Raw genomic sequence first — 23,619 nt, forward strand, 5'->3', positions numbered from 1 at the left:
CCCGTGTGAGCTGGCAGCTCTCGTGTTTACTTGTCAGATGTAGTATTTGAATAATACATGTTTCAACTTCACATGTAAAAATAATAACCACAAACACGGTACATTTTATTAAGACTGTGCTGTATTCATTACGGTTTGTGTCTACAAGGTTGTCGGCTGAGCTTCTAGCCAATGAGGGTTAAGCTCTGTCATCATAAAGTTGTATCTCCAGCTCACACAGGCGGAGCAGCTTTTACAGCAATAAGCCACGAGAGGCTGTGCTTTACTGCGATTTTATCACGGGAAGGGTATTCTCTCTTCCCTGTGATAAAATCGCAGTAACACATGGCCTCAAGTGGCTTATTGCTTTTATAAAACAGCGGCCAACATAAAATATGATAAAATACACAGTTTTTTCTGATAATAATGTAAGTAATAATTAATAATAATTGACATAAACAAGGATTCCGCCAAGAAATGTAGTTCCTTTAGAGTATGGTATCATTGCCAAGCAGCCATGGACCGCTGACTGAGACAAACGTTCTGTTGCCCATCATTGAATGTTGCGGTCATTTAATTAATTTTTTAATGTTTTGTCATATAACAATGAACATACGATAACACAGCACTGTTTAATGCAAAAACGTTCGCTTTATAAGTACTTTTTGGTCACCAAATTCTCACCGCAAGTCTTATTTAGCACCAATCCAGTGGTGCCCTTTTCTCATGCTGTGGCTGGATCACAAATGGGTCCCTGCTCCCTACATAGTGTACTATGTAGGAGGACAGTGCAAAATACAGCTAGGAAATGGTCATTTTGGACTCGCATCCATACTCAATGGATGCCACATCCATACTCAATAAATGATGCACTGTTGGGCTGTAGAGGCTAGGATTTCTAAACTTTCATAACTAGCACACTATTTAGGGAGTACAGAGCCATTTGGGATTCACCCTGAGTTTGATGCTACTTCTCACTGAAACACAAACATTTGAAGCGTGTAATCTGTTCAAGTGGTATTTTTTGGACTTTTATACGGTTATTTTACAGTTAATCATACCGTGAGTAGTGATGGAGTTTAGGCTGTTTGCTATCTTTTAGCCTGTTAGCTAGCTGACCAGTCTAGTTTTAGTTAAGAACATAAGTTGCCAGCCCCTCCGTTTAAACAAAAACGGTTCTTACTTCATCAGCATACTCGGTGGTCCATACGAGCAGCATGAGAGTCAAAGATCATTCCATTAACAGCACAAGGAATTTTTTTGTGTCATGGTGCAGTAATACAGAGTTCAGTTGCTGTTACAGATTCAAATGTGGCCCAGCCAATCAGATTTTAGGACCAGAACTATCAGTTTTATAATATGTATTTTTCTATGGACAGATTGGATGTTAAAGTATTTCTTTTTGTCCAATACTGAGTTAACATGGGTAAATATCATTTACATAAGAAGAGATGGTCTGACTATAAGCCGAACTTTACACGTCCTCCATGAGGTTAAGGAATATGACACTATTTTAAAAAAATCGCTCTGTAAAGTACCGCATTAATTCGAACAAACCTGTGAATATCTCTCCAGCCTTCAGCCTATAGCAGTTTAGCTCCGCCCGTTCACACTGAGGTTATAAGGAGTGTTTCAGATCTGAAAGCTGTTTGAATGTCAGCCAATCAGAACAGAGCTCATTTGTTTTTTTGATTGATTATTTGGTTTATTTTGTATTTCTGTTTTTGAAGTAATTCGCTCTCGAGAAATAGTTGGTGTTTCAGTGGAGAGAGAGTTATGACTATATGTTTTTCTCCAGTGGAGAAAAGTATATAGCCATTTAGTAAGTGATGATAATGAGAAGCCATATGAGATGCTAAGTCACAATTATGATATAGGAAGTCGTAATTATGAGATTATAAGTCACATTATGAATATAGTCATTATTATGAGGTACCAAGTCATAATTATGATATGGTAATTCATAATTATGAGAAAATAATAATGATTATGAGATAGGAAGTCGTAATTATGAGATTGAAAATCAAATTATGAAATAGTAAGTCATTATCATGGGTCATAATTATGAGATGCTAAGCCATAATGAGAAAGTAAGTCATAATTGGGAAAACTAAGTCATAACTAAGCAGAACTTTCTCAGTAGTATGCCTATATATTTGTCTCCAATGGTGGAAACGGCCTTCCCCAGTAGAGCCGCGGTGAAGGATAATTACGTTGGATGACCGAGCACCGCCTGTATGTGTGAGGAGGGGGAGGAGGCTCCGCTCACTCGTCCGTTCACTCTGATTTGGGAGAGAAATTGCTAGCTGAAGCGCCAACACGGATTTTCTTTGGGATAAACGCACAGGCCTCGCCGCTAAAACGGTAATTGTAAAATATTTGTTCGCCTGTCGTCGAACGACTGTGATTTGTAATACAGCTACAGCGACCGCTCCGTGTTTTGCCGTTGTGGTAGTCAGCGAGCGGCCGCCTCCCCCTAATGCTAACCTGCCCGCCGTCAAGATGGCGGAAGCTCAGTGGGTGGACGGCTAACTGGATTAGCGCTGCTCGGTTAGCACGGTAGCAAAACAGCGAGAGTATGTATTTAGAGCCCCTTTTCACTTTCTTATAATCACACACAGTTTTGTCCCAGCAATGTCAAACAAGACAGGTCGCCACATAGGTTAGTTAGCCTATATTATTTTAATGTAAAGGACTAATGTTTGGTAAAAGTTTGGACGATACGAGCTAGCTAGGGTAGGTAAGATGCAACGTTAGTTGACGTTATAAATTAGTCTTATTAACCAGTCAGCTATGCATACTTCACTGTTCATTTTTGAGGACACCACTGCATTACTTAGGGATCTAACGCTGCCCGCTTCCCCATTCCCAATAATACTGAATTACGTTGTGTGCTAGCAAAGCATTTTACTCCGATCAACAGCTATCTTAGATGGCTTGCTATTTATGTGCACCCGCTTACCTGGGTAGTTATGTAGCCTACAGACGCACCTAAATACAGACTATCCAAAAGCCTGACAGTTGAACTTCTGTACAGTTACAGCTAGATTAAAAAACGTTATCTTTCTAAGTTCATGCTGTCTGTGGGTGTCGTGTGAAACCAGAATTGTAGTAGTTAGCGGTCAGCGGTTTGGTTTTATTCTTGTCGAGACTCATCAAACAGACAGCAGTATAGAGGTGGCGATATGGCAGAAATCTTATTTATTTGCGATACTTCAGGGAAATATTTAAGATACATATGTCACTGTGTTTATTTTTTTTCGGACATCTGATCCGTTGGAACAGAGAAAAAAAACCCGTAGTGCTACATTAAAAAAATACTATCAAAAACTGAACACAGTGATTTGTATTCATTGCCTTAAATCCAGTTAAACATGACTAATTTTGCTTTCTTTATAATAAAACGTACGCTTGGTCAGAGATCTAAAAGTGCTGATGATATCCACAATGTGTTCAGAAAAGCATATTGTACTGTATTGTGACATAATTTGTCATAACGGTAAATGTTGTCAGATTGTCCAGCCCTAAAACAGTACATTAAAAAATCTTCCCTTGTTGCCAACAGCTGTCAAAACTGTGCTTAAATCAGTAAAATTACTTTGCACAGTAGACAACATAAATTTTGTCCAAAAGTATTTACATAAATAGGGTATTTACATCTTCTCCAGGTGTTGTTTTTGAGTTTATGCATCATAGGACCATTTCCTTCGAGAACTAGTTTACATATGTGTGTGTTTTTGTACAGTGGCATTAGGCTTTTGCATGATTAGCGTTGTTCTGGTACATCTCTGTCTGGGTAGTATAACTGCCTCTCACAGTGGTTTAAAGTACCTGGGTGGATTATTACATTTTTCTGCTGGAAAGTTCAGCCTAAACTATTATTTTGTATTAGAGTATACCTACTTGATTTTGGCGTGCTGTGTTTGGACCTCCTTGTTGTTTCAGGGTAATCCATTTTTCTGTTCCCAGTTCTCAAAACAAACTTGTGAAATCTCTATAAATCTTAAATGAAGTTTGAAGCTAATCAAGCCACTTAATAAGCTTTTTCCGAAGTTTATAATTTCTGAAGAATAGAGTGGCTCAGTATCATCATGAATAATTTGAAGAACTACTAGCTTCTCTAATCAGTAGAAGTAGTTATGGATTCATTGTTACTTTCATTAACTGGACCGTTTACCATCTGCCTAGTTTCTGGTCAGTCATGGCCAACCGTCTGCTTAATGTCTTGTGTTTGTGATCTAAACCCATTTAGATGCCTCATTCTAGGCGGTACGCCTCCTCGGAGCAGGTGAGCCGCGGCAGCTATCAAGACAGGTATCGTGATCGAGACAGAGAGCGAGGGAGGAAGCAGCGACATCGCCGTTCACCCTCCTTCTCCTCCAGCAGCGACCGAGAAAGGAGGGGACGAGGACACAGGCAGGAGGGTGGCTATGCACGTTCCAGGAGGTGCGTGTGTATTAGAGAGAATATGTCCTTCTGAAGCTTCTTAACAGCTTGTTCAATTTATTACATTATTATACGTATTTTTCATTTTTGTTCAGTGTGTTTGAAATCTATGCTGCCCATTGAAAATTTGGGGGTCTTCATATGTCAGTTTTCTCACTTTTACTTTTCACTTTTTAATCCAAGTTTCGATACTCAAGCTGTGATTATTCCTCATGTGCTTGACATCTATGACAAAAGCAATCATGTGAAACATAAGGAGTCGAGTGGCTTATTTTGAGAGAAAGTAGGAATCGTATTATGTAAACATGTGGAACATGAAGCATTTATAACAGTAAAATGCTGTTTCCACTGCCACTGTTAGTGTTAGTGCTTATTGAAGTAATCATTGCTTTATATTTTCGATATCTATGTTTCCTCTGCTAAAAAGTGACATTTTACACATGACTGACACCTCGTCAGACAGAAGGCTGTCCCTGAGTAGTCAGAAGCCCAGCCCTTGTTGATCCAAGAGCTGTTTATGGTCTGAAATCCCAAATGTAATCTGCAGCATGAGTTGTCATGGCAAAGCATCCCAGTAAAAAGTGATCCACTGTTGTGAGGTACAAAAGCCAGGGTTAGATAGGTCTGAGCTTAGTTAGGCTAAGCAAGAAATCTAGCTATGTGAGACAGGCCCCAGGTTCGTTTAATATGTTAATTATTGCAAATTGACAAAACTTTATTGTTTGCATTTTGAAAGTGTAGGTGTTCCTTAACTTTTGATGAGCGATGTATGCCAATGAGAGCTTAAGCTTTTTTAGTTTGCTTCTTTTTTCCAGCTATGACAACCGTTCCGCAGACCGACGGCCGTATGACAGACGCTATGGTGACAGCTACCGGCGACAGGACCACAGCAGAGATCGCGACCGGGAACGTGGCCGTGGGACACTGGACAACTACTACTCCCGCGATGCGTCACCCAGCTACGACTACCGCCGTGTCCACGAACGGGAGCGCGAGGACTCGTACCGGCAGAAAGGCAGCAGGCGTAAGCACAAACGAAGGCGGCGTAGAACCAGGTCCTATAGCCCATCCTCCTCGGTGAGTACTTCTTAACCCAAGCCTTGCTCTTCCCCTCCCCTCTCTATCTCTCTCTTCAACTGCTTAGCTCTCGCTTTCTTTCTCTTTAACCTTTTCTTCTCCGCAGCTCCAGGAATTGGTAAGTATGAACTCTTTTTGTTTTTTTTCTTTCATTTTGTTTTGTTAAGTTTTTTTGTCTGTATTATTAGTAGAGAGACTAACTCTGAGATTACACAGTGTATTGTGAAACACCCCTTACAGAACATAATGCAGGTTAGGGTGACGTCAGTGCCATAATGAATTTAATTATTTATATTTTTAGTCATTAATTAATTATAAATTATGGATTAGTAAGGGAGTATAAGTGACATTTTACCTTTTTATTGAAATTATTCTTTCTCTCTACACACCTCATCCTCTTGTTCTCATCATTTTACATTTAACAGAGAGGTGGTGTGTAATTACCATTAGTCTACTTGACACTGATTAGATTTTTCTTCCATCGCTTGCCTTCTTTTATTTCTTTACTGGGTAGTGCAGCTTGTTTTGAACTGTATAATCTGATGGTCCTGAGCTATCAATGTCTTTGCTCATGTGTCTTTTTGTATGAGTAAATGTTTATGATGCAGGTTGATTTTGACTTTTGTCAGGACTGCTAGGCAGAGGGGTTGAAGGGGAGTACATGTAGAAAGCAAGAAAAGAGGGACGAAATGTGATCTTTGACTTCTTCCCTTGCACTATATCCCTATCGTTATATATATCTCCTCACGTGGTGTCATACGAATCGCCCCATGATCACCAAACCTACCTACAACAACAACACTGCTCCTCTCCATCGCCGTGGCTACGGCTGCCCCCTCCGCTCTCCCCTCTCCGCCCACCCCCCTCCTCCTTCTGCGGTCGTGCTGTGACCTCTCACCTGTGACCCTGGCGGGGGCCGAAAAGCAGCGGAGTGACAGCGGGACGCGGGCGCTGTGTGTGAGGGACGACGAGGAGGGTCATCTGATCTGTCGGAGTGGCGACGTCCTGCAAGAGAGATGTACACACTGCCACTACTACTACTCTACTCCTATATCGTAACCTTTCTCCCTATCAGTACCAGCACAGAGCAGACATACTCACACATGGGAGGGCAAGAGGTCTTGTTGTTGATGATGATGATGATGATGATGGTGAATGTGATTGATGGCGTTATAGATTGCGCTCCCTTGTTGTCAGAATAGACCAGGAGGGTGAATGGCATGATAAATATGCATTATTTTATATATTTCTAGCTGTTTTCTTTTTTATGTCGGCGGGGTGGCGATAATGGTGTACAGCTGCGTTACAGGAATGTTTACAAGTATCTTTTATGGCTTTTGATATTCTTGTTCCCTATTAATAGAGAATTAATGCATAAGGTGGAGATTATAGGAGCAGCATATTTCCCTAGAACCTGCTTCAGAATTTGGTTAAGCATATTTTTTCCTAAATTAAGATTAAGGCAGTTTATTTATTTGGGTGGGGGAGGGGGGATCTGATCTTTCTTTTATTTGTTAACCCAGTGCATTCCCAATGATTCCTCAGCAGGGGGGATTGGTCTTGGTTGCATTGTAGCTTTTGCAGCATTTTCAGGATTCCTCTTGCAAAATTTTTATAAGATTTTGTTTGTTTATTTATTTTTTTATTGAAGATGTGCAAATTTGATGGTTGTCTATTTTAGGTTAGGCTGTCCGTTATAAATAGGGAACAAAGCTAGAAATGCTAGAACGTTTACCGCCTGCTTTTTGTTTCTGTTGTGTTCTCTTTCTAAATACTCTTTACTTCTCCCCCTTTCTCTTTTTCTCTTTATCTCTTTTTCCCCTCTGTCTTCCTCTCAGATGAAATTTTTGGCACATTGGGGGAGGGCACCTTTGGGAGGGTGATGGAATGCATTGACCATCGCAGGTAAGTACTGTCAGCTGGTTTACAAAAATTCAGGCATTTTGTAATTTACCATAGCTGGCTTATTTTATTTTAATTAGGTTTCAGTGGTGTAATACAAAATGATCAGGCATAGAAAAAAGCCTTTATAGAAAGAGAAATTAAATTTAGAGATGGCATATGTGTACCAGTGGGTATCAGTTTATTAAGGTGCTTAAATTAAAAATAGCTTAAACAGTTAAGTAGTTTTTAAAGAAAATAAATATCGTCATTGGTAACAGCCTATATTCAAGTAGTTTAGCTGTTTTTCATGTTGAGTATTTTTTTGTTTTATACCAGTAGACGAGAATCAGGAGTATGCCTTGTATTAAAATTGGAGAGGCCACAGAATACATCCTTGTTGGACTCCTCAAAGAGTTGGATACTAATACATGTTGAACCTCCTATCAGTTTACTCTGTTAATACTTTGTTTTAATCAGAGGTGGAGCCCATGTTGCTTTGAAAATCATTAAGAATGTTGAGAAGTACAAGGAGGCAGCACGACTAGAAATCAACGTACTGGAGAAGATCAACGAGAGAGACCCTGAAAATAAAAAGTAAGGATACAAACATGTCATAGTAATTGTCTGTACACAAAACTCAGAACTTTACACCATGTCAGAGCACGTGATTATCAAAAGCTAGTGTTGTGCACTATTTAAGGTAACAAAATCTCAAGTCAAGGTATATTTGACCCTTTTTATGGCAGGTGAAAGATAATTTGTGTGTGGTTACATCATAATTTTTTCTTAGTTTGAGCCTGTGCTCTTTATATTACAGCCATAGAATTACTGAGGTATATACAGCAAACAACTTTTGTTTAATCAGAGTATCCACTGCCCCCAAATATTAGTGTATTCACCCCACAAACCCTCACTGATTAAAAGGTCTATGTTTTCCTGATCGTGCCTATTTTTTTACACTCTCCCTTTTTCAGTCTTTGTGTACAGATGTTTGACTGGTTTGACTACCATGGCCACATGTGTCTTAGCTTTGAGCTCTTGGCTCTCAGCACTTTTGACTTCCTGAAGGAGAACAATTACCTGCCCTACTCAATCAGCCAGGTCCGACACATGGCCTACCAGATCTGCCTCGCTGTCAGATGTGAGTACCTCAGTTTGTTAGTTCCATGTGTATGGGAACGATGTCATATGCTTCAGATTTGGCTTGTTATGGTGTAACGGTTTTATGGTTGAATACGGTGTGTGATGGGATGGTTATCCCACTGATAGTCACCTTGAAGTCAGAATGTCTTGCATGTTTCATAGCTTATCGTTTGATGCGTTGAACTTTACAAATGTTTTTTTCAGTGAAGCAACTGTATCTATGCCTGTTTCCGAAAGGCTTATGTTGTCAAGGCACATGTAGCAGACACTTCTGGGAAAGTGACCAGCTTATTTTACTGTAAATATCTGATGCTCCATTAAGCTTGGGGATATATAAAAATATTTAGCACAGTATTTTTTTAGTTTAAAAAAAATCAGTTGTCGATTATATCACCCAAACCCCAACCAATACATGCAATCTGCTGCAGCATTGATCCACTTTCTGTTCTATTTTTTGTTTATAAGCTTTTTTGGGCATTAAACTGATTTAATGATTTACTGAAAAAAGAGGTAGTAGTAGATCCTCCTGGTGGATTATTGGTGACTTGCATGTTGATGGTGCTACCTGCTGGAAAATCTTCAGACTGCAAGTGATTTCCAAAGCCGTACTGACGTTCTAAACATGAGGTGTTGTCTGTCATTATGGCAGAGTCACTCTGGAATTCAGATGTAGACACCTTTTTGGAAAACAGTTTTCATAATTTAACTCCTCTGAACCACCAGGACCCTTGCCCTGTATGGAAAATGCTACAGTTTTTTTTCTCAGACAGTAAGGGTACATACACACTAGATAAAGCATAGACGGAGTGGTAGACGCATATGCATGCAGGTCTTGTCCGTCTAGAAGGTGTGTGCACAGCTGGGGCGGGGCGGAGTTTGTACAGTTCGAATACCAGTGGGAAACAAAACATTTGGACCCAAAATGAAAAGATTTGGGCCATCGAAAGAACATTTTGCCAGGCAGACAACAGCCACAAAGGTAAAAAAAAATCCTGTAGAACAGGAAAAGACTACACAACGTCGCTGCTGACCTCCAGCTTGCGTTCTCATCCGTCTTCTGCCTGCATGTTTCTATTGGTTGACTTGCGTCCACATCAGGATTCGTTGCTGCAAAAGTTGAATTGGTTTGAACTTTTTTTCACTGCATACAGGCACATTTCTAGTCCGACAGAGCTGACGCAGCGTCCTACCTGAAATACACTGGGGGACTGCGTTTCTGACGCTGCGTCAACTTCTAGTCTGAATCACACTCTGGGAAACCACGCAGCAGAGACTATGTCAAGTTCATTCTTCTGCTACCTAACAGCTTTTGAAGGCCCCAAAATGACCCATTTGTTTTAATAGTGAAAGTAAATAAAAATTGTATGTACGCAGTATTTAATATTGTTTGTTACCTGTTTCTGACACTTCAGTTATCCCCTTTTTATGCATCATCGTCTAATTACTTGTCAGTCATTGTCATACAATTATGCCACCCTATTGCTCAGGCCTGTGCTTCTTGTACCTTTACGTGAAGTGTCTAAGGCTGAGACCATCGTTCAAAATGCTGATTAAAATTAATTGCCTTCTGTGCGTTAATACTCCTGTTAGTTCATTAAATCAGTGATTCTCAACCTATTTGCGTCGCGTTCCCCTCTTTCTTCACCCAACACACTAGAGCCGCCTTCTTCACATTCTTCTGCCAGGGGACTTTATAATGCTGGAAAATTAGCTCTACAGTACACTTCTGTTATAAACACATGCTACATTGCTGCCACTGATGTTACTCCCCAGATGTGTTAGATGTGGCAGCCTTTACACACTAATGAACTGCTAAATACTTGTAAAATAGCAGAAAAGTCAGGGAGATATCAAAGATGATTTACTGTAATCTTCATGCACTATTATTGTCTCTGGTGTCAGTATGAGTGTCTTTGTTCAAAACTAATGATCAGGTCATTATGATGCCAGTGTGTTCAGTCAATTCCAGTCTCTGTATTTTACTTTTTTTTTGACTGGTTGCTTAATGCTCATAATATGAAAGTGTCAATCCACAGCACTTCTAACTCTGATACATTTTTTGTACTATTGCCTTTGAAGAGGTTATGCCTGAGGTTTCTTACTGTTCTTTGTTACATGGAATTTTTGCTTTCCGTCAACAGTTCTGCATGATAACAAGCTGACCCACACAGATCTGAAACCTGAAAACATCCTCTTTGTCAACTCTGACTTCACAATTACATACAATGTAGAGAAGGTGAGCAAGGGAACCTGTTTTTTTTTCCCTCATGGTTTGGGTTTTTTTTGGCTTGAATGTTTTGTGTGTGTAAGTTTATTGTGCTTCAGTGCCTTCTTGTTTCTGGCCCAGAAAAGAGACGAGCGAACGGTGAAGAGTACAGCAGTGAGGGTAGTAGATTTTGGCAGTGCCACATTTGACCACGAGCACCACAGCACAATCGTCTCCACCAGGCATTATCGTGCCCCTGAGGTCATTCTAGGTAAGTATTTGAATGTTTAGATTCCAACTGAGTAAGAATGTTCTAATATATAAAAATCAGGAAGTTAAAAAAAAATAAATAAATAAAAAAAATAAAGTAGATTAGGATTTGTGAATGTGCTTGTCTCTAACATCATTTGGGATCATAAGAACCATGAGATGTCAGAGCTCTGTGTCCCCTCCAGAGGGCAGCGTAGAATCTGTGTTGTATATGTTGGTCAGAGTTTCTTATCTGTAGGGAGAGACTAAGCGCACCTGATGGGCATGCATGCCGAAAATACTTTGCACAGTCAGAGTAGTGTGCCATTATTGCTATTTAAGAAATACAGCTCAATACGTTTGGTGTCAGTTGGAAGAACAGACAAATTTGCAGCGTGCAGTCATGTCTTAAATATTGCACCAGTGAAGAATTTATGACTCTTACCTGTTTCATTTAGTATATTTCCATGCTGTAAAGTTGTAAACAAAGTATTGTTAATAGTAGCTCACCACCATTGGCTACCTGGCTTAAATTACAACAAGCACATAGTTAGGTTCTCTCAAAAATAAAACAAATAATAGTTCTGAAAGCCTCTTGACCCACTTTATTAATACTTCAGACCACAGTGGAATTCCACAAAATGTTAACTCGAACTTAACATTATAACATCAGTTTAGTCCAAAGAAAGAAGTATAGAAAGCCTAATAAAGCCAGGTAAAGACTACTGCATGCCAGATGACAAGTGCTGGCAGCAGCACAGTTATAGCACATAGGAAGGAAGAGTACATAGCACATAGAAAAGTGCCAATAAATAATAAACTCAAGTTAGTACAGTAATGGTGAGAAGTAGAGTGGCATCATTGTCTCTGGTCAGTGTCTCCTGGGGTGACCAGTGGAAGGGGGGGTTCAGTAACCTGTAGACTTGAGATTGCTATGCTTTTAGATATTTAGTTTATATACTGATGCTTAATTTCATGTAATTGATCAGCTTCCATAAAAGTATGATTTTCAACAAAGCCAAAAGGTTTTAGACCAGGACCAAAGGGGAGTTCATGAGAACAGACCAAGCACTTTGTTTTGTTTTGTATTGCCATGACATTGCTAGTAGGTTACTTTCTTTGCATCAGCAAATTGTTAAGAAGCATAGTCCTAATTTATTTTTTAATTTTTAATGCAAGTTTCCTCTTGTACTTATGGGCTTTGTGCTGAGTACAGTGGATTTTATTGTATAGTTATAGCTCTTGTTATTGTTATTGTACCTTCCAAATATGTTTCTATGCAGAGTTGGGTTGGAGCCAGCCTTGTGATGTGTGGAGTATTGGCTGCATTCTTTTTGAATACTACCTTGGCTTCACACTTTTTCAGGTACACAGTAGTGTTCTCTCAACATGTTCTTTCTCATTCTTTTCCTTCTTTCCTTTCTTTCTTTCTTTCTTTTTCTTTCTTTCTTTCTTTCTTTCTAGCTTTTCTTAGTTTTTTTTTCCTTATTTCCTTTCTTGCTTTTTTTCTTTCTTTTTCTTTCTTTCTTTCTTTCTTTCTAGCTTTTCTTAGTTTTTTTTTTTTCCTTATTTCCTTTCTTGCTTTTTTTTCTTTCTTTCTTTCTAGCTTTTCTTAGTTTTTTTTTCCTTATTTCCTTTCTTGCTTTTTTTTCTTTCTTTCTTTCTAGCTTTTCTTAGTTTTTTTTTCCTTATTTCCTTTCTTGCTTTCTTTCTTTTTCTTTCTTTCTTTCTTTCTTTCTTTCCTTCCTGTCTTCCTTCCTTCCTTCTTGCCATCCTTCCTTCCTTCCTTCCTTCTTTCCTTCCTAGTCATGGCAGCAGGTAGACACAGTTTGTGCTACAGCTAAGAGATTAACCGGGAGTACAATCTGGCCTAGAGTCACTAACGCCCGCACATTAATGCCAACACCTGTTATTTGCCCTAAGACCATACATGTCCTCACTAATACTCTCTCTGTCTTCCTCACGCACGCTTAGTCTTATCATTGCGTAGACTGGCAGGAACATGTGCAGGATGGACCAAATTGTGAAATTACTGACTGTACCTTGCTCCATGTTTCCCTTGTCTCCCTATTGTGACTGCATTGAATTGATGTGATGATTATCTTTTGTTTTCAGCTTTTTCTTCAGCCTTTGAGACTTGAGTATTATTTTCTTATTGTAATGTTTTTTCCAGACTCATGATAATAGGGAGCACTTAGCCATGATGGAGAGAATACTGGGCCCTGTCCCGTCCAGGATGATAAGAAAAACCCGGTAAGACATAATGAACATCAGGCATCTTCCATGAGTCAACATACAAACAGAAAGTTCAAACTTTCATCACATAATTAATGTTGATATGGATTTTTCTAACAGAAAACAGAAGTACTTTTATCGTGGTCGTCTGGACTGGGATGAAAGCTCCTCAGCAGGAAGATATGTTAGAGAGAACTGCAAACCCTTGCGGGTGAGAGACACTGTGACTTATTGGTATCATTCGCTTAAGAGTTTAATGTAGATGCATTACATACTACATTGTGTGGTCTTTGTCTTTCATTACTTATCTTGTTGGCCCTGTTTGCTTTCTGTCTCATCTGCTCTTCCGTCGCTGTCTTTCAGCGATATATCCTTTCTGAGGCTGAGGAGCATCACCAGCTGTTTGACCTGATTGAGGCCATGCTGGAGTATGAGCCATCTAAGCGCATCACTCTGACCGAGTCTCTCAGACACCCCTTCTTCCAGATCCCCATTGCATCAAGCGACCAGACACCAGGCAAGAGCTGGGAGGGCAACCGTGACATTAGCCGGTGACACTTGCCTCCACCAGTTTTTGTTTTGCGCCAAACCATTCAGCTTTCTCAGAAAACGGGTGCTGAGATTTAAGTTGGAACTGAGCTGATACGCCAAAAAAAGGAAGCTGAGTGTCACCTGGGGAAAGCTACACTCTTTTTATTTTTTTATTTTGAAGCAAACTCATTGACCAAGTAGTTTCACAGTGAGCTAAAATATAGGCCACTATTGTTTCTACTTTTACATGAAATGATTCGAAGTGGTACAATAAGGATGTATTTTGTCTTAAGGTGGTCCTTGTTGGTTATATTGCAGATTGGGCACAGTACTAGTTTATTTATTTATATATACTTTCCCAGTAATAATAGCTCAGTCTCTTTGCTCTTGGGCAGGTTGAAAACTATAAAATCCCATTTTTACTGAATTTTAGGGCCATGAAGGAAAATGTCTTCAAACTTATCCGAACTGTAGTCTTCCACACACCGAGGACAAGACGGAAGGAACTGATTAAGTAAGTTATGAACATGCAAAGTAGGTGGAGAAATGTTGAAAAGCCGATCTGCTGTTCAAAATATGACCAGCTATAATTTCCTAATGGACGGAAGGCAAAATGGAGAGGAGAATGTTCTAGAGCATATCTTTTGTAGCAAAACAAAAACAAAGGAGGTGCTGTTTTTTTTGTTTTTTTTTTTTGTTTGTTTGTTTTTGTTTTGTTTTTTTGTTGTTGTTTTTTTATATTTATTTAAAAAATAGGTTTCAAAGACATGAATGTAAACTAGAACCGAGGCACAAACTTAAATGCCTTGGTTCCTGTTTCTATCCTGTTTGGACAAGGTGGACAAGATGGGTCAGGGCTGCTCCTTCATCCGAATAAGCTCAGTTCTTCCAGTTGTCATCCAGTCGCTGAGGCCGAATAATGTTAACAGGCAACAGCTGAAGTGCAGTTTTGCCTCAGAAGCACTCCTCTTAGTACAAAATGTATTGTTTGAGTCAGTCTCAACAAAACAGGGCTGCTCTTTTACTGTGTAGTTTCATTTTTGAAAGACTTTATGAAATGTCATGTTTTAGCGTGGCTGAAAAGCACACACACAAAGACATAGACATACTTGTTTTCTATTATGTTAAAGGTTTTTCTCCATGTAACTAAGCACAGAACATTTGTGCCCATGTTTCTCGCCAGCGCAGGTTTCCAGTATTTATTTTCACGTCTGAATTGACGTTATTTCTGTTGGTGTTTTTGTATGAAGCTAACTGTGTTGAACTGTGTATATATAAATATATGTATCTATGACTGTATAGAATAAAGGCTCTGTCCGTTTGCCTGGTGTTTCTTGAAGTCATGGCAGCTCCGCAGGCAGGAAACGGCAGATGTCTTGTGTTTTTCTTTCAATCAAAGACAAGGGAAAAGAGATTTCCTCTGTTTTCTGTATCTCTGCCCGTCCTCAGAGACATGTTTTTGGGTTTAGAGTTGCCCATCTTCAGAGTGGTTTGTTGTAAAACGATGCGTTGTAGAGAAACCTTGCGACTCACGTCTTTACAGTGGTGGTGATAGGAACCTACACATATCTGTTTTAAATGTAGTGTTGATAATGATAAAATAGTGACAAGTCTTAAAAGTACATTTTTTGGGTGCTATATTGCCCTGGAAGTACCACCAGAAATGTTTTTTCCCCCCCTCTGTTTTTTTTTTTTTAAATGTGTTGGGCCAAAACCTTTCCCTCATAAAAGTGTTTTAGTCTTAAGGCAACATATAACATTTTCGTGTGATAACTTTCTGCGAGGTGGCTTTCAGAGACACTAAACTCTTCAGACGTGTGTATTCATAAAGCATCTCAGAGTAGTAGTGCTAGTTTAGGATCTGTTCCTGTCAGTAAAATCATTGTAAATAAGACATGAATCTGATTATAAATCACCACTGCCAACGAGGCTTTGTGACTTTGAGCCCTGGTTCCTGTCACCACCACTGTGAACAGTTCTGACTTGGTAAATTTCTCTACCGCAGAGTATTTCACATCAAACCACTCTGTTTACATCTTATCAATTTAAGTATGCAGAACTTGTGGAATCTGTTGAATTGTCTTTTATGACAATTAGCTATGACAAAACCTTGATAGCCCTACTGGCAGATCTCATGGGAACTCAGGGTCAGGGTCAGGGTCAGGCCTGGTGGGGAAAAACAGAAAAGTTTTGCTGCAATGTCGTGGTACTTTGAATGTCCATGGTGAGATCCAAATAAGGACACAAATTTCTAGTATAGTGCAGTTATATGGTAAACTAGCAGCAGTGCAGTAACAACATGCCACCAATTGCAAGAATGCAAACAGATGTTTGATGTGCTTATTCAAAAACGACCCAGCATAGTGATCAACTGTTGTACAAAGTGGTACAACCTCCTGTACCGTTCCTTGCTATAGCAGAGCTGAATGAGCATTGCTGAAGGTACTCTGCTGGATGACCAGTAGGTCTTGAAGGGATGTGACACATTGTCCAGGATGGATAATAGTTTGTTTCGTGTCCTCCTTTCCATGACCAAAAAGGTCAATGGAGCATCCCAGGACAGAGCCCGCCTTCTTTATCACTTTGTTGAACTTATTTGTTTCTCTGGTTCTAATTCTAGCTAAACAATATTTTGGCAGTAATAATCTCTATGACTTTTTCCCCAAACCCTTCATTTTACCTCAGTTTTTTCCCCTCTTTTTAATGTTAACTATGTGATATTTGCATGGTCATCCTAGTGGAAACCAGATTTCACCCTCCTTAGTTTGATTGTAAAATTGTAGAGGACCGAGATGTCTTAATACAAGACTATTTTTGTTTGCTTTTCCTGCTTGTGTTAATGGGGCCTTACAAGTAAATCTCCTTTTATTAGCCCTGTCTTTCATTAATAAGCTGGGAACAGAGGGCCAGAATCCAGGACAGTTTACTGATTTCCCTGCTTAAGCTGCAAAATAGCCAACAAAGTAGCCTCCAGGACTGGAGTTTCCCTTTGCTGACTTAAAGGCTTTGGCCTAACAGGGTGTTTGGGCTTACAGTCTTAATGCTCAAAGAGCAGCTACTCTTCAGACCTAAAATCAGTTAGAAGGCTTTATTTAGTCTCCGTCACTCAGTCAGTTACACTGATCTGATGCACAGTGTGTGAGCCAGAGGGCACCAAACCTGGAACTCCCCCATGTATTTGTTTAGCACATCTATAGCTAGAGACCAGTTACACTGATTTGGCTAAAGCTAAAGTCTGAGACAAATGGGGTGCAGAGCAGAAACAATATTTTGGAAAGCAGAAGCAGTATATCCAATAATTCTCAATATGATACTTCTAAGAACTCATACATTTTTACACTTATAAAATGATCTTATTAAGTCAACAAACATAAAAAAGTTATTTCCATCAGCCTTACTTCAAGTATCCATCCCAAAGTGATTGTAGTTTTTCAGATGTTCCTCCCACCTTCAAGGTAAATCATTAGAAGGGAGTTTTGCTAGTCTTTCAAGCAGAAAATCTCATTCTTGAACTGTTGTGGCACTACTGTAAGCGGTGAATAGACGTGTATTTTTCATGTTGGCTGGACTGCCTCTTTAATTACAAAATTATTATAATGAGAATTCAATATGAAGAGTTTTGTTCTAAAATGCGTTATAGACCACTTTCATGATCTGCATTGTTGGGACGAGTGGATCAGACACAGCAGTGCTGCTGGAGTTTTTAAACTCCATCTGTAGATCTGTTGCTGCACAGTTTGTGCAAGTCATCCTCAAGTCCTTCATCAGTGGTCACAGAACGCTGCTGGTTGCATATTCTTGGTTGGTGGACTACAGTCCAGCAGTGACACTGAGGTGTTCAAAACTCCAGCAGCACTTCTGTGTCTGATCCACTTGTACCAGCACAACACACACTAACATACCACCACCACATCAGTGTTACTGCAGTGCTGAGAATGATCCACCATACAAATAATACCTGCTCTGTGGTGGTCCTGACCATTGAAGAACAGGGTAAAAGGGGGCTAACAAAGTGTACAGAGAAACAGATGGACTACGGTCTGTAATTGTAGAACTACAAGTGCTCCTATATGATAAGTGGAGCTGATAAAAAGGACAATGAGTAGAAACGATTGTTTTAATGTTATGGCTGATTAGTGTGTATTATGATTAGTAATAATTTTATTAGAGAAATTAAAATGTCCTTGATTCTTTCAAAATTCCAAAGTTATATCAAAAATTAATACAGCTTCACTGCAATTTATGAAAATATTCAAGTCTTAAAACCATAATATGGTCCCTGTATGCACTACTTGCGAAATTATTTTTTGGATCCATCTTAAAACCCCTTAAATGGCCAAGGCCCACCTGTGGGCCCAAAGTTTTATTACACACTTCTATAAAATAAGAATAGCTCAACCAGTTTGCACTGAAGTCCCTGTAGTTACTAAATAATAAGCCTGGGATTTTAAGGGTTTAATTGTGGCTACTTTGGAATTCCCCAGGACTTCGTAAAGTGTTTTTAGATAACGGTACAGATAAGCTTCAACAAAAACACATTAACATAAGGTGGCACTGTCTTCTAAAACTCTGTTAGCATTTCTTACGCTGTTTGAAAAAGCGTGAATGGTTGTTGGGTTACTGGGTTCATCAGAAAGTTGAGCTGTGAATGAGGTTGTTGTGTGAATTAAGAATAAGGTTGTTGTGGGTCTCCTGAGTGCAGCAGTTGCTGAAAGGTGTAAATAACACTCTGACTGCGTCATTGCCCGGGTACCAACCTCGTCATTCATGCTTTTCAGCGTCTGTCGCCTTCCAGTACCTTTCTTCCTCCTCCCCTCCTCCATCTGTTTAAAGGAGAGATTTCACTCCTTAATCTGTCTTTCCTGTTAAGAACGGCTGTCATTGGGTCTTTTGAGGGGTCATAATATAAAGGTGTAAAAAACAAAAAAAATCACTTGTATTTTTTACGCTGCCTCATCTCACGTTGTAGGAGACTAACCACATGTGTACTATATATAGTTAATTTGGTGTTTATAAGCTGAAGTCACCAGGCTTTTCTCGTCTTCACGTGCATTTGGAATTCCCTGCTGTCACTAACGAGATTACGGTCTATTATGTGGATTTGTGATTAGCAGAGGGGAGACTGGGGGGATGGGACCAGGGTTTAAAAACATGTAACCTGATGCCAAACCCATAAGATTCACAAGGAGGCACAGCTTTCTGAGCTGGAATACAACACTGAATGAGATATGGATGCGTAAAAACTTGCTTTGATTGAGTGCAGTCATCAGGTATCAGGTATGTAGAGATTCACATCTCCTGTATTTAAGTGTTCTACAGTTTTGTATTAAAGTCTAGTTCCAGTCTGTGGCAGTGCTGAACAGGTGTGAATAGAATTTTTTCACTTGTACTCCTTCAAAATACCACATAATGACATAGTTCTAATGATCTAATTTAAATATGTTTTCAGTAAAAAACAATGTGGTTTTTATTCATAACATTGTCAATTGCTTGAGAGGAGTATATAAGGTAGGTACATCGATTTTTTTGTTGAAGCTGCATAATTAAATGGCAAACAGAATTAATCAGAGTGGTTTGATGTGAAATGCTCCATTCTAGAGTCAGAATTGTTCACAATGTTGGTGATAGAAACCAGACGGCTGAAGCATTTAATGCCTCTAAAAGCTCCTCAACAGAAAGTTACTGCATGAAATGGTTATGAATAAAAATGGCAAATGATTGTGTGTGAACACACTGATTGTGGAGAGATAGGGAGGATATTGTAAGGCAAAATAGAACCACAAGAAAATGTATTACTGTTGTATCAGTAATAAATCAGTACTGTTATTGATTTACTACTGTTGTACCATCATCAACATTACATATAAAAGCTTAGAAGACACATGTAGGTGCAGTAATTCTTTTGGACTGTAAATAAAGTGTATATTTTTTGCACTGTAAACATAGCAATAAAGTCAGTTTCTCTACAATGAACCATTTCACATCAAAAAACTATGAGTGGATTTCCCTTGAAAAATGCAGCTTTCTTGTAAAGACATGCTGAAAGTGCAAAAGGTGTAAAAGGTTTAATTAATATATATATATGTATATATGTAGCATATCGCTGTTGTCGAAAGAAAACCTCGTATCTCCATTTTGTCATTTTTCAGTTTTTTACATAATTTAAAAATGACTGTTGCTCTTTACATTGTGTGTACATCTCATGAAGAATGAACCAAAAGAAATTACCCAAAATGACTTAGAAAAAAGTCTGGTTCCATTGACTTACATTAAAAGTAAAGTGTGTTTTTTCCTTCTCCTGTGAAGTTACCATTTTGGAGATACAATGTTTTGTTCTGACAATATGATAGGTATATATTACATGTTTTGTTGATTTCCTAAGTGAAAATAAGTGAACACATCCTCTACAGAGAACACACATCTGCACATGTTAATGCACAGTTACTGTTTCTATGCTTAACATATTGGGAAAAAAATAAAACCTACATTGTGACCTGTGCTAAAGTTACAGCACATTTTTATTTCATGTTTTATTTGTACTAAAATGCTAATCTCAGCAGAAAATTGCACACTAAATTAATTGTAATTTGACTGGGGGTGTTCAAACTTTTGCAGACTGCATATAAGACTGTATATAAGAGAGAGATTAATGGATTATCTATCTACATCTCTCTGCATTTCATCTCATTTGTTGACTGAATTACATTTTGGGTTGTAATTGAATTCTAAACCTTTATTTTCCTTATTTTTCAGGTTCTGACATATCCATCAAGAGTGCTTATCAACTTGGAACAAACTGCCTAAAGAAATCTGCATTCATTTTGATTAAACTACTGAAACTCCAGCTCATTCACATTCCACAAACTAGCATAAGCCCATCTGTATGGGCAGCAATCAGGAAAAGGCCTGCAGTGTTGAGGTTTGAAGATTAGACAGAAGCAAACACTCTCCAGTTGCACACTATAGTATTCTAGAGGGGAGAGATGGATGCCATAGTGAAGAAATCCCTTGGCGCTCCGGTCAGACAGTTGTCCAGCTGTGTTTCGGGGGTGAAGGATGGCATGGGTCGGAAAGGAAAGAGTGTTCGGAGAAAGAGCGCCCCCTGTTGCTACTCTCAGACAGCACATGACTCCTCCTGGATCAGAGCCTATCAAGCAGAACTGCACAGAGAGAGGCAAGTAAATCCATGTAGCTTCAAATACAGGTCATTTCACTTTGGCTCCGAACAAGACACATTTTGGGCAGCTCTGGTATAGAACATTTACATAATGTGGGAGTTCTTTTAAATTTTATAAAGGTTTTTCATACTAACACATCTTTAAAGGACCATCCATTGAAAGGTTCTCTAAGGAACCAATAATGGTTCTAATAATATGACGTTGCTCTAGGGAACTCCTTTTGGCACCTTTATTTTATGTTACTGCTGCAGTGAGTCTTTCTAAGTAGTGTCTGTTGTTAATTTTTGAACAGAAAACTGAGGCAAGTCATGTTATCTAAGAAGAATGCAGAGAGAGCAGCGATGAGAACTCATTACAGGAGCCCACACCGGTACACAAAGGTGAGAGATTGTGTTTACCACAGGGTAAACTGCCTGTTTAAGAAAACATAACTTTCAGAAATGCTAACATTTTGTATGTAACATTTTGCTGTTTTGAGCTGTGTAGAATGTCTTTTGTTTGCACATTGCAAACTGATAGAACAACTTACAGAAGTACTAGCTTGGGAATAATGCTATACGGGCCGCATTTTGCTTTATTTTACATAATAGTGATGTCAGCACACATCAGCACTTAAACTCTTTCACTTTCAGTATCTAAATTGTATTTGTGTATTTGAGTTTAATAAAGCCAGATAAATTGGTTGTTAATGATAATTAATTTTAAACTAAAATTTTTAACAAACCATTTTTACAGTGTAAGGAAAAATCTGCTCTTCATACAAAGGAACACACTTTGCTGAGTGTTGCAAAATATACCCAAAATATTAGTAAATTTATTTATGTTAATAAAAACCTTTGCTTTATTTTTAATACATAGAAATGTAACTGTGGAAATCCAAAAAAGACAAAGTGTCCTCAAAGATTTGATGGCCAGTTTTCTCCATTCGAATAAATACCTTCATGAAAAGTTTCGTATGTGCTTAGTTATATTTAGGATGTTGTGTTTCTCCTCCGTAGACATCTCAAGACAGGACGCAGCTAAAGACCAAAGCCCCCCAAAAAAACGACGACTCCCTTTTCGGTGCCTTCCAAGGGCTGAGCCTCAACATGGGTGGCACCCAGGCTTCTCTGCCCGCACCACCAAGCGCAGAGCAGTGTAAAGTCATGTGATTAGCAGGATTGATAACTCACATTAGTTCTGCACACCTGTGCAGCTTTGGTTACGGCAATATAAAGGAAATATCTTTGACCGTCTACGTGGACTTTTAGCCACCATCGATGCAAATGAACCTTAGTTTCGTTAATGACATCATCATGACTGTCATTTTATTACTTTATATCTGTGACTTCATTTATTTTATTGTTGAGATATTGCTCTGGGATATTCTGTCCCCCAGAGAATTTTGTATAAAGCCTGTATACAAAGTGCTTTTTTTTAAATGATTATTTATTAAATAATAAATTATATTAAAAAATACTTTTAACCCACAATCCCACTGGTCATTTTAAGTGTTATTTTCTCCACAATGGGCTGACATACCTTGGTCAAAATGTATTCAAAGTTGATCCATCTCTGTTCCTTCCGAGCCAGTACAATATTTAATGTCTCATTTTACTGTGACACCTTCAGTGGGTGTTGTTCATTCAAGGTCTGAAAGGTCTGTTTGGCAGATTTATATGTCCCAAAAGAAAAGAAACCCACTGTTTATTATCTGTCCTTGCATTACCCTGAAGGCAGGATATTACAGACGTATTACTTTTGCAAATACAGTGCATTTCTTTGTGACTGAAGTATAAATAACCTGCTCTCCATTTTATTACCTCTTTACATTTTCTGGAACTTTCTTCACATGTTAAGAGTTCTTATATCTCTCCATTATGGTGTTTGGTTTCCAGGTAACTCATTGTATTCCTCTGAACTGAGGTCTGAAACTGTGGTTTATATAGAGTTTGTATACAGTACATGCTGTGCCTAAAAGCCATTTTACATCCCAGCACAAACATCAGTGAATGTAAGAACCTGAGAATTCTGCATGGCAAACATCTCATACCCTAGCAGAAAGTTTCTATTCACTGCCCCCTTGGCAAACTGCCAAGATGGATATCAGTTCATGTCAGTACAACCTAATGTTCATTTAGCCTAATTAACGCTAGGTTAGCCATCAAGGAGTGGGAACCCCCAGGCCTCATGATTCCTGGGGTCTAAAGTTAATTTTTATTTTATAGAATGCTTGTATTTAAACGCTGTAATGATTGTAGTAAGTCTCTTATTTCATTGTTAAATTGTGACTGAAAACAAAGGGGTCAAAAGCTTGAAACAGCCAATGCAAAACTGTCCAATAAGGATTTTTTTTATCTGTGATATTTAGGTAGATACAGCCAAGGAAGCGCTCCCAATGCTTAGGACTTCAGGAGCCAAACTGAAGGCCTTACATGTTAGACTTAATAACTGACAGTGGAATCAACAAGTCACATTCGGATATACAACAATTTTGTGAGAAAAACATCACTCTAGGTCTTCCACAAGTCCTAGAAACATCACTGACAGCAAACGTGAGTAGTAGTCTAAATAGGTTTCAGTCTCTTAGGCTACGATTTTTTGCTCAGATCTGATCTTTTTAAGTTGATGGTTCATATTGGTGTACATAAATGATGCAAATCAGACATGATATAGAGGAGGAGACTGGTCACTGGTTGGGATATGAATGGG

At 38.9% G+C, this 23,619-nt stretch overlaps 2 protein-coding genes across 5 annotated transcripts; both read left to right on the forward strand.

Moving 5' to 3' along the window:
* The first annotated feature begins 2,228 nt into the window (after positions 1-2,228).
* clk2a (CDC-like kinase 2a) lies at positions 2,229-15,120 on the forward strand. Of its 4 annotated transcripts, none has more exons than XM_036567200.1 (13): positions 2,229-2,343; positions 4,232-4,425; positions 5,223-5,502; positions 6,430-6,520; positions 7,341-7,407; positions 7,864-7,980; positions 8,361-8,527; positions 10,671-10,765; positions 10,877-11,006; positions 12,268-12,350; positions 13,158-13,237; positions 13,340-13,430; positions 13,583-15,120. In XM_036567200.1, exons 2-13 carry the CDS (start codon positions 4,232-4,234, stop codon positions 13,772-13,774), a joined length of 1,587 nt encoding a protein of 528 aa, XP_036423093.1. In that variant the 5' UTR covers positions 2,229-2,343; the 3' UTR covers positions 13,775-15,120. The 4 variants fall into 4 exon arrangements, with proteins under 4 accessions (XP_036423093.1, XP_036423094.1, XP_036423095.1 ...); XM_036567201.1 differs by having other exon boundaries at positions 5,241-5,502; positions 6,427-6,520; XM_036567202.1 differs by having other exon boundaries at positions 5,241-5,502.
* Positions 14,187-22,388, forward strand: si:ch211-81a5.8 (uncharacterized protein LOC560648 homolog). The gene is made up of 4 exons (XM_036567204.1): positions 14,187-14,264; positions 20,504-20,924; positions 21,221-21,308; positions 21,927-22,388. Exons 2-4 carry the CDS (start codon positions 20,734-20,736, stop codon positions 22,077-22,079), a joined length of 432 nt encoding a protein of 143 aa, XP_036423097.1. The 5' UTR covers positions 14,187-14,264; positions 20,504-20,733; the 3' UTR covers positions 22,080-22,388.
* Positions 22,389-23,619: the final 1,231 nt, after the last annotated feature.

This window comes from Colossoma macropomum, unplaced genomic scaffold (assembly GCF_904425465.1).
Source record: "Colossoma macropomum unplaced genomic scaffold, Colossoma_macropomum, whole genome shotgun sequence".
In the NCBI taxonomy this organism is placed as follows: domain Eukaryota; kingdom Metazoa; phylum Chordata; class Actinopteri; order Characiformes; family Serrasalmidae; genus Colossoma; species Colossoma macropomum.